General features: G+C 42.6%; 1 protein-coding gene across 1 annotated transcript in view; it reads right to left on the bottom strand.

The window, feature by feature from the left end:
• The window catches only part of LOC126136758 (delta and Notch-like epidermal growth factor-related receptor), a gene marked incomplete at its 5' end in the record, with an annotated part of 583,816 nt that overhangs the window by 89,861 nt on the left and 481,806 nt on the right, over positions 1 to 12,149 (bottom strand). Inside the window, one exon of the mRNA XM_049915208.1 lies at positions 6,826 to 6,968. Coding sequence (XP_049771165.1) covers positions 6,826 to 6,968 — 143 coding nt within the window. The remainder of the gene's footprint in view (positions 1 to 6,825; positions 6,969 to 12,149) is intronic.

Genomic DNA, 12,149 nt, shown 5'->3' with positions numbered 1-12,149 from the left:
GACGTTGGTCCAACACTGCCCCTTTTGCAAGGAGGTATTCGGTTTGGCATTGGTAACAGATGTGTTGGCAGCCCTTCTGCCAACTCTGTACAACTGTCGCGTTAGATTGTCAACATCCCGAGCACTTTGCAGGGTCCTACCCATGATGCCCGAAACGTTCTCAATTGGGGAGAGATCTGGCGACATTGCTGGCAAAGGTAGGTCCTGGCAAGAACGAAGATAAGCAGTAGACATTTTCGACATGTGCGGACATGAATTATTTGCTGAAATACGAGTCCAGGATGGATTGCCCTGAAGGGCAACGAAGTGGACGTAGATTATCATCAAGGTACCGTTGTGCTGTAAGGAAATCCACGGATGACAATCAAAGTCATCCTGCTGGAAGATGAAATGGCGCCCTAGACCATCATTCCTGGTTGTCGTACAGTATGGTGAGCGACTGTCAGGTTGGTGTAACACTACTGTCTGCGCCATTTCCAGACAAGTCTTACCTGGTCATCAGGGCTCAGTTCGAAGAGGAACTCATCGCTGAAGACAAATCTACTCCAGCCAATGACATTCGAGACCGAAGACGTGCCTGGAGGTGCCCTGACAGCAGTGGGCTACTAACCTAATGGTGGACTGCCCAGCACCCCAGCAACCAGGAGTGGTGGTCTGGATAACCATTTCGTATTGTAGCAATATCCTGGTTCTCATTCGCAACATCCTTACAACACTGTCATACGTCGCCGATACTCTGGGCCATACTGGGCGTACATTTCAGCAAGATAATGTCCACCCACACAAGGCAAAAGTTTTTACCGCTTGTCTTCGTGCGTGTAAAACACTACATTGGACAGCAAAGTTCCTGGATCTCTCCCCAATTGAGATCGTTTGGGCCTTATTGGCAGGACCCTCCAACAAGCTCGATGTTTTGACGATCTAAAGCATCGATTGCACAGACGTTGGCGCGATATCTCTCAGAAGGACATCCGACAGATCTGCGTATCAATGTCAAGCCGAATAACTGCTTGCATCAGCCTCAATTTCTTTCTCTTGAATACATAATCGATTTTTTCTGAAATAGTAAATATCTGTTTGTCTGTACATGTACATCACATCTAGCAATTTCCGTCCCATTCGGATAATTTTTTCGTGGAACGCTAGTTACGTTCTTCTTTCTTTTACCAAGTATTCTATGTATTCTTACTGCTATATTGCATATGCACTATAAATAAAATAAGTAATATTGGATATGCTGAAGCTTTCGATACCCCCCAACTACTTTGACCGATGACGTAATCATAAGCCCTGAAGTGTAACACAAACACGATTGCAAAATGGCGAGCATGACATCATCCGTTTTTTAAAATTCTTTATTTAATTATTGTATTTATACATGTAACCCACTATCTAAATACATTAGTGGGTTCCAATTTCATACTTTATATTTTTGCAGCTGTTATTTCTACACTACAGGTAAGTACTTATAATTACTCTGCCACTACAGGGATCTCTAGTCTTCTAGTTTTTAGTTTCTACCTATGTCTGAATATTCCGTTTGCATCAAGTAAAAATGCGAGGGCTTATTTCTAAGAATGATTGCCTATGGAAGCCCTGGGCTTCACACGATAGATATAGAGCGCGGCGGTTGTGCATCGATCATGCAGCTGTGGTTGCGGGAGTTATGATAAATTTTTTAAAAGATGTGTGAAATCTTCAGTGGCCACATCGAGTAGGATCGTAGTCCATGCCTTCCCACAGTCTGATATTGGGTAGAATATTAAAATGAGACAAAAAAATGTTCAAATGTGTGTGAAATCTTATGGAACTTAACTGCTAAGGTCATCAGTCCCCTTACACACTACTTAACATAAATTATCCTAAGGACAATCACAGACACCCATGCCCGAGGGAGGACTCGAACCTCCGCAGGGGTCAGCCGCACAGTCCATGACTGCAGCGCCTGAGACCGCTCGGCTAATCCCTCGCGGCGACAAATTTTTTGTAAGTTACTGTGGAAACATAATATTTATGTCGGTAGTTGGTTGGGATGTATGGTGTCGTAGACGTTTCTTCGGCCGATTGCCTCGTATGGAAGAATCTAATTCCGAGCTTATGTAATGTAGAGATGTGTTTGAAGTTTTGCCCCAAATATCACATGACTAAAGGAGAGACTGTGTAGACGGCAGTGGGGGCAAGTCTATAAAAGTTCCTAAGAAGAGTGATTGTGGACACTGTGGTAAGCGAACGACTTTCGGGAAAAATATATGGTTTGACTATTCAAAATTATCGATCCAGACGAGCATAATTATTGTATCTTGCAGGATTAGGACTACACTCTGCATGTAACAGCGTCGGAAACTGATTTATCTACCAACAGCGTGTACAACTATTTCGGATTTTGCAGATAAGTCTGTTATGTGATAGTGACGAACGACAGGACACCGATCGGTGGACCAAATAAAGTTGTTGAAGCGGACGAGTCGCACATAGCAAGAACAAAAAAACTAGGTTGTGGCAAAAAGGGAATCCTTCTCGTACCATACACATCAAATGGACTTGCTAATGACGACAACGTCGGTGACTAGTGAGACAAGTTATTCCCTTTGTAATTACAAGCATTGTAATCAACATTATTCTTTTGTCGTTGTTATAGCGACCACTCTAAACACTCGTCATAACTCCCGCCACCACAGTTGCGTGATCGATTTAAAACGCATGTTCGATATCTATCCTGTGGGGCCCGTGTCTTCGTTAGGCAAACATTCTTGGAAATTACCCTATTATTTTTTTTCAAGAATTTAAATGGCAACCACAGTGAAAATAAAAATCTTTTAATGTGCAATATTTAGCTAGAGCTAACAGCTACTTCTCTACATACTCGCCGCTCCAACATAGATATTTGTTGTAGATTGATACCAACTTCCAGATACCTTAATCATAAAAGATAGAAGCCTTTGCTTTCCGCCAACTCTGGACGCTGCCTGCAGCTCCTTGTCCGTGCCAAAATGCTGTCCTCATTTCCTCATAGCCATTGGTTCATATGCGCAAAGAGATGAAGATCGATATAGTCAAGTATGGGTTTGTGGTGGGAGATCAAATACTTCGCATCGAATACGTTGCAGGAGTGTCTTTCTTCCGCTTGTAGTGTGTGGCTGGCTACTGTCCTGAATACGGACACGCATGACAGATATATGACAGGTACGTTATGTGTCTGGATAAAATCAGTCAGAACATCGACTCCTTCGCCCCTCCACTCTCCGCTTCACCCCACGTCTAGAATCGAATGACAGACACTGTTGTTTTGGAGGCAATTTTACGTACTCACTGTGCTCTGAGAACTCAAAAGTGCGACATGACGCAATCTGTGGTCATAATAGAGACACTTTGCAACACATCTGCGCAAAGTTTCGTCGGACTTTCACTGGTGCTTTAGTTTAGCAACCGATCGGACCTTGAATTAAAAATGGCCCTCGTACAAATATAAATGAGAAAATGCACAAATTCTTTAGAATAAATATTAAACCTAATGGCACAATTCCTCCAAGTAGGTGATTTTGTGCGAGAATGAAAAAAAAAAAATATCAACTACAAAATTACCAAATTGCAAAATATGCGGGAAAAGTTGCAACAGTTAACTTCAAAGACACAAAAAAGAAAGAGAAACAACTGTAACTGGTATCGGAATGATCACTTGGTCTATATAGCAAAACTGAAAAGTCTGCTATCAATGTAGAAATTAAAAAACCACTACAAAAACAAAGCAAAAGCGCGATTCCAATACAGGTAGCGAAGAATAAAGACAGTTCACGAAAACACTGAGCCCCGATCTCTGAAACCAAGAAGCACGCCAGGCTAGAACTTTATACACTGGTGTCAAAAAATAAATCGACAAAAGGAAATTTTGCAAGGTTGAGTTTATTTTGCCACAAAACAGTGTAAAAAGGTGACAGTGAAGTATAGACGATGTAAAGAATACAGAACGCAAAAGACTACAACATCCATAACGGTAGACGAAAATATTCTTCGTTTTTTTCCAACTCAACGGATTTGCACACACATTCTGACAACCGTTTAGTGTGCTAAGCATGGGGTGTGACCACCTCCGGCAGCAATACAGGCCTGACAACGACGGGGTATGCTGTGACTGATGTCATCAGTCTCATGTTGAGGCAATACGCCCATTCTCCCTGCAGAGCTGCTCGCAGTCTTCGAGAATGGTTGGTGGATGCTGACGTAATGCAAGCCGTCTCCCTAGTGCATCACAGACATGAAATATAGGATTAGAATTGGGAGAGAGAGCAGGTCATGCTACACGTGCAATATCTTCCATTGTCAAGAAGACATCAACCACACGTGCTCCGTGAGGTCGAGATTTACCGTCCAGCAGTACGACGTCTGGGGCCGCAGCACCTCGCAACAACCACAGATGAGGTCCCAAGATCTCGTCACGAAACCTGACAGCAGTTAAACCTTGCCGAGAGGCATTCGAGTGGTAAACATAATCCCTATACACACCTCGGCCGCGGTGGTCTAGTGGTTCTAGGCGCGCAGTCCGGAACCGCGGGGCTGCTACGGTCGCAGGTTCGAATCCTGCCTCGGGCATGGTTGTGTGTGATGTCCTTAGGTTAGTTAGGTTTAAGTAGTTCTAAGTTCTAGGGGACTGATGACCACCAACCAACCAACCATCCAACCAACCAACCACACCTCGATCTCGGTGTCTTTCTATAGTATTTGAGTCGCTAAATCGTATTCCACACTCCCTCCAGAAGCGAATCCATCAAGAATCACCCTCCAGACTAAATCGGGACTCATTTGTGAAAGCAGCAATGGCCCATTGTTCTACCGTCCAGGTAGCATGTTGAAGACTACACTCTAGACGTTCACTCCTTGCAGAAGCGTCAGAGGTAGACATACAGTATGTCTCTGACAATAAAGACGACTCTGCTGAAACCTCCTGCACACCGTTTGCCTCGTTACAACACGCCAAGAGGATGCTGCTAGCTGACGTGTCAGCTGCAGTGCTAAAGCGGTGAAGTCGTACCCTTAGGGCGAAATAATGGTCCTCTCTTCTGAAATCAAACGTGGTCAGCCCTGCTCTAGTGTATGGGATACATTTTCGGACTTTATAAACCGTCGCCACATCGGAGAAACAACAGAACAATTCACACTAAACCTTCGGACTAAATCAGTTTGCGACTGTCCTGCTTCCATTCTTCCTACAGCCCACCACCGCAGAGAGTCTGGTAGGCGTCTTCTGTGTGCAATACTGCATCGACTTTGACTGTGTACACATCGATTGAGGATGTGGGACTACCCTGCATACTATACCCGTTTGATTGATGCCCTGACGTCATCGTTCGTATGGCTGTCCGTTGATTGAATTTCCATCTTCCACGTAGAAGACAATGGTTCGGACATCTGGTTGGTAGTTTTTATGATTATATCGTGAATTAGGCTCAGGAATGGGAAACAGCGGTTTGTTGCTTTAATTTTGGACACCAGTATAGTTAGACGAAAGATGTATCCATAACAAATTCCAAGTTCAGGTAAATTTTAATAACTGTTTATGCTTGTTACTAAGACAATCACAGATAATGTAGGCTCAAACTGATTAGGGGAGGGGTGAACTCGTTATCGTCTTTAATTTTTATTTAGTTGTCTGTCACAGCCCCATATAAAGTCAGTATAAATTTGAAAACTTAATAAACCATGGGATACTGTAGATACAGGGGTAAAAATTGACACACAGTCTTGGAATGACATGGGGTTTTATTAGAACCAAAAAGACAACACCCCATATTGCTAGACGCGTGAAATATCTCTTGCGCGCGTTGTTTGTTGATGATCGTGTGCTCAGCCGCTACTTTCGTCATGCTTGGCCTCCCAGGTCCGTGCGATTATCGGCTTTGGGGCTACCTGAAGTCGCAAGTTTATCGTTATCGACCGACATCTCTAGGCATGCTGAAAGCCAATGCCTCACCATAACTCCAGACCTGCTTTACAGTGCTGTTCACAACATTATTCCTCGACTACAGCTATTGTTGAGGAATGATGGTGGGCATATTGAGCATTTCCTGTACAGAACATCTTTGCTTTGTCTTACTTTGTTATGCTAATTATTGCTATTCTGATCAGATGAAGCGCCATCTGTCGGAAATTTTTTGAACGTTTGTATTTTTTTGGTTATAATAAAACCCCATGTCATGCCAAGCATGTGTGTCAATTTGTACCTCTCTATCTACATTATTCCATGGTTTATTCAGTTTTCAAATTGATACTAACTTTTTGATCACCCGGTACTTTTTAGAGAGGAATAGTTTCGAACGAGTAGGGTCATTCTCAGAAGCATTTCCTACCTATCTAATATTTAACTTTAAGATAATAACAATGAAACAGTCGAAATACTTGTTCAGACACAACGTGAAAACAATAAATCTCGTTATCTTCTGTTCGAATAGTTGTAGATTTAGTAACGTGCCCGTACCATTACAATCCACAACTTCATCTACAAACCCAATATTACAAAACCCACCATTAGCGGACTATACTAGCGCCCAAAGCAAAACAAAGCAATGCTCCGCAAGTGTATCATTTCTCCCACACACTTGGTTCAGAGACAACGAGCGGTATCGAAAGCTCAAGTTCATCCATAAAATTTATTTATTTCCCATCATTCCCAGTAGTGCAATTTAACTGGCCATCGGTGTAGTATAGAGAGAAGTGAAATAGCCATTATCTACAGGAGGTACGCCTTCCCCCAGCAGTAGAACCGGGGACTGGGCGTCAATACCGGTGGGCCACGGTGCGCGTGGCGGGCAGCGCGCCAGCAGGGGCACTCACCTTGACCTGGCACCTGTTGCCGGTGTAGCCGCGGCCGCAGGCGCACGAGAAGCGGCCCACCTGGTCCGTGCAGGTGCCTCCGTGCATGCACGGGGAGGACTCGCACTCGTTGTACTCGTACTCGCAGTTCATGCCCGTGAAACCTGTCGGCACACCGCCACATCGCCTGTTAGCGCACAGCCTGGAAACATTGGGATTAGACCACACAAGCAGTACAAAGACTGACGTGTCTCACTTGTAACTGACCTACATAGCTACGTATTGAGTACTGCATTATCTCACATAAATAGTAAACGAAGCTGTAGCACCTGAACTGCAATCACGTTAAACACCTTATATGAATTACGCGATCTAGATACTTAATGAAGAACCCGATACAGCCACATATTTTGTTCCTGTAACTTGTCGTTATAGGGTGTTGTCAATAATGTACAATTTGCAATACACAATTAACATTTATGGCTAAAACTTCAAGAAGTGAATAAGAGTAATCCGCTTAATTCCTCACCCCCCCCCCCCAACACATACACACACATCACTAACGCCGATCTGCAGTAGGATTTTGGAACATATACTGTGCTCGAACATTATGGATTACCTCGAAGAAAACGATTTATTGACATGTAGTCAGCACGGATTGAGAAAATATCGCTTTCGTGAAACACAAGTAGCTCTTTATTCTCACAAAGTAATGAGCACTACCGACAGCGGTCGTCAAACTGATTCCATAGTCTTAGATTTCCCGCAGGCTTTTGACGCCCTTCGGCGAAACCGACTTCTAATTAAATTGCGTGCCTATGGAGTATCGTCTTGGTTGTCTGACTGGATTCGTGATTTCCTGTCAGAAACGTAATAATTTACAGAAAGTCATCAAATAAAACTGAAGTAATACCTGACGTTCCCCAAGGAAGCGTTGTAGGCCCTCTGTTGCTCCTGATCTACATAAACGATTTAGGAGACAATCTGAGCAGCCCTCTTAGACTGTTTGCAGTTGATGCTGTCATTTACTGTCGTGTAAAGTAATCAGGAGATCAAAACGAATTGCAAAATGATTTAGACGAAATATCTGTATAGTGCAAATAGTGCGAATTGATTTTAAATTATGAAGAGTATTAAGTAATCCATATGAGTACTGAGAAGAATCAGCTAAATTTTAATCACATGATCAATCACACAAATCTAAATTCTGTAAACTGAGCTAAATACTTAGTAATTACAATCACGAATAACTTAAATGGGAACTATCACATATATAATGTTGTGGGGAAAGCAAACCAAACTCTGCGATTTATTGCAGAACACTTAGAAAGTGTAACAGGGCCACTAAAGAGACTGCTTACTCTATGCTTGTCCGACCTCTTCTAAAATATTGCTATGTGGTGTGGGATCCACATGAGATAGAATTGACGGAGAACATCGAAAAAGCTCGAAGATGGACAGCTTGTTCTTTATTATTGCAAAATAGGGGTGGGAGAGTACCGGATATGATACACGAATTGGGGCGAGAGTCATTAAAACAGAGGCGCTTCTCCTGCGGCGTGACCTTGTCATGAAATTTAAATCACAAACTTTATCCTCAGAAAGTGCAAATATTTTGTTGGCGCCCACCTACATAGAGAGAAATGGTCATCTCCAAGGGGAATCAGAGCTTGCACGGAACGATTTGTGTGTTCGTTCTTCCCACACACTGTTCGAGAGTGGCACGCTAGAGAAGTAGCTTAAAGGTGGTTCATTGAACCCTCTACCAGGGACTTAATTGTGAATTGTAATCATGTAGATGTAGATGTAGATGGTTAATAATTAGAGTATTGGATTACGTCAAATACTACACGAGGCTGTGACACCCGCGTTGTAAGCGCCTTAGACAACTTAAATATATAATACGATCTTAATATTTAATGTAGAACCCGATACATCCGCGTATTATGATCCTATCAGGGTTTTTGCAATACTACGAGACAACTTCCAAAATTTAGTTACACTTCATTATCTTATGTCAAGAAATTTTTTTTGAATGCGGCACTACACTGCATAGGCACGCACATACGTATAGCTAGCGAAGCCTCTGTAAGCAACGATCCGAATGTACACACATCAAAAACACGTTTTTATCACCTCGGTTCTGGGAGCTCCGGAACCTGTACAGACAATTGGAATAGAGATCAGCATGAACATAATTTCCGCCATTTTTATTGCTCATGATAACCACACATTGCATGTTGCACCACCATACAGCGAGACTTTCAGAGGTGCTGGTCCAGATTGCTGTACACACCTGTATCTCCAATACCCAGTAGCACCTACTCTTGCATTGATTCATGCCTGTATTCGTCGTGGCATACTATCCACAACTTCATCAAGGCACTGTTGGTACAGATTGTCCCACTCCTCAACGGCGATTCGGCGTACATCCCTCAGAGTGGTTGGAGGGTTACGTCGTACATAAACAGCCCTTTTCAATCTATTCCAGTCATGTTCGATAGAGTTCATGTCTCGAAAACATGCTGGCCATTCTAGTCGAGCGATGTCGTTATCCTGAAGGAAGTCATTCGCAAGATGTGCACAATGGGGGAGCGAACTGTCGTCCATGAATACGAATGCCTCACCAAAAGGCTGCCGATATGGATGCACTATCTGTCGGAGGATGGCATTCACGTATCGTACAGCCGTTACGGCAACTTCCATGACCACCAGCTGCGTACGTCGGCACCACATAATGCCACCCCAAAACAGCAGGGAACTTCCACCTTGCTGCACTGGCTGGAGAGTGTGTAAGGCGTTCAGCCTGGCCGGGTTGCCTCTGAAAATGTCACCGACGATTGTCAGGTTGAAGGCATATGCGACACTCATCGGTGAAGAGAAAGTAATGCCAATCCTGAGCGTTCCATTCGGCGTGTTGTTGGGCTCATCTGTACAGCGCTGCATGGTGTCGTGGTTGCAAAGATGGACCTTGCCATGGCCGTCGGGAGTGAAGTTGCGCATCAAGCAGCTGATTGTTGCACAGTTTGAGTCGTGACACGACGTCCTGTGGCTGCACGAAAAACATTATTCAACGTGGTGGCGTTGCTGTCAGGGTTCCTCCGAGCCATAATCCGTAGGTAGCGGTCATCCACTGCAGTAGTAGCTCTTGGGCGGCCTGCGCGAGGCATGTGACCGACAGTTCCTGTCTCTCTGTATCTCCTCCATGACCTAACAACATCACACCGAGACGCCTGGATACTTCCTTTGTTGAGAGCCGTTCCTTGCACAAAGTAACAATGCGGACGCGATAGAACCGAAGTATTGACCGTCTAGGCATGGCTGAACTACAGACAACACGAGCCGTGTACCTCCTTCCTGGTGAATTGACTGGAAATGATCGGCTGTCGGGCCCCCTCTGTCTAATAGGAGCTGCTCATGCACGGTTGTTTACATCTCTGGGCGGGTTTAGTGACATTTGTGAAGGGTCAAAGGTACTGTGTCTGTGATACAGTATCCACAGTTAACATCTGTCTTGAGGAGTTCTCGGAACCGGGGTGATGTTAAACTTTTTCTGATGTTCGTATTAGCAGTCGTTCAATTCCTCGACGATAGAAAAGAGCTCATGGAGTCATTCGAGAACCCGCTGTGTATACGTCTGTATCGTTACGTTTGCAGTTGCCACGCAATTTCAATCGCACACTGGTGACACATCTGTTAAATATATCACAACAGAAGTGTGTGTGTAGGAAACCCAGAGTAAGATCTCTCTTCGCACAATGTGCCACTCTGGTTGAACAGTTGCCTTACATTGAGATAATATGCATAACTTACTTTAAGAAATAAATTTTAGAAAGGATTCTATTAATGGAGCGTTAACAGCGATCGGTATAAGATATTAAAATTTAGAAAAACAGTCTCTATGGTAACAGGAGTTTATTTATGTTGGCAACCTGTTTCGGACTATAATTTACACCATCTTCAAGTCGTAAGCCCCATGATAACGACTGGTGGCGCTTTGAAGAGGAATACCCGTGAGAACACGGATGTCTACTGCTCAGAGGCCATCATGGGGCATACACATAAAAGATGGACCACATTATAGAACGAAACCGGTTGCCAATCTAAATAAACTCCTGTTGTCATCGAGACTGTATTATGGAATTTTACTTTATAAAGTACTTATGTGTATGATTTTGAAGAGGTAATTCATAATTTTCATTTATAATTTAAGTACCGGATCTCCTCACAAAAAGAAAGCTTGAGAATGTCGCATATGAACTCTGCCTTAGACGCCTTAAACGTATTACACGATCTAAATATTTAATTATGGACTCAATAGAGCCAAATATTTTGGTCTAACTTATCATTTCTCTGTTTTAGAAAAAATATACAATGTTTTCTAGACGATAAAGACTTCTGGTTTATAATGTTAGTATTATACTTCCTCTTGAAATTAAATATCCAATTGCCGAAACAAATAGTGTCTGATAATAATACGCAATGTCACGTGCTTCATTGTTTTGAGGCAGGAACCCAGGATTACCACCTAAAAGTAATGAAAACGCTACACAAGAAGTACATACGATTATACTTAATAGTGTCTGATAATATTAGGACATTTACCAAATTTCAAAGTAAGAGACTTCACATAAGAAAAACATTATGTAACTCATACAAAAATGATCGCATATTTGCATCAGATTACCTGAAGATGATAAGTTTAGACGAAAATAAAAATAATTTGTCACAATATGACTGTCATAAAATTGTTTGAAAATGACAAAAATAACTGTGATAATTTTTAACAAAGATTATAAATATGAGCGCGATTGTGACAGTAAGGCTCGGTATGTTTTTCTTTCAGGCTCAGTGATTCTTTAGTCATAGACGGAGTTCCCACGATCGAAATCATCCACGGGCTAAGTTAATTGTGGCGTATTTCTTAAGCGTTTGCAATGTCGCACCGTGCAAATAATTTAATGCGCAACATCAACGTTTGCATTAAAATAGCTAAAAATGCTGAGGATTATTTTCCTGTAAAACGTGTATTCAGAATAAATTACGGTTTTCTAGGACAGGTACCTTAGATCCAGAAACAAATGGAATGGAAAAAAAGGAAGATATATTGATCTGCCTAATGAAAATACTGGGAAACCTGCAGGAACTACATTTTTTGATGACCAGACAAGTTGGAGACAATTCTTCTTGCTCTCTACAGAAGCTTCAGTTTTAACTACGGAGATTCACGAAACTACTTTTTATTATATGAGAACTTTTAACATTGCAGCGCGTCAGCAATAGTGAATAATTTAATGATTATAAAGAATTCGCCTCGATTGCAAATAGAAGCAGAATGTTTACCT

The sequence above is a fragment of the Schistocerca cancellata genome, chromosome 1 (assembly GCF_023864275.1).
Source record: "Schistocerca cancellata isolate TAMUIC-IGC-003103 chromosome 1, iqSchCanc2.1, whole genome shotgun sequence".
NCBI lineage: Eukaryota > Metazoa > Arthropoda > Insecta > Orthoptera > Acrididae > Schistocerca > Schistocerca cancellata.
Note: the sequence above shows the minus strand (reverse complement) of the source record. Positions and strands in the feature narration are given on the sequence as shown.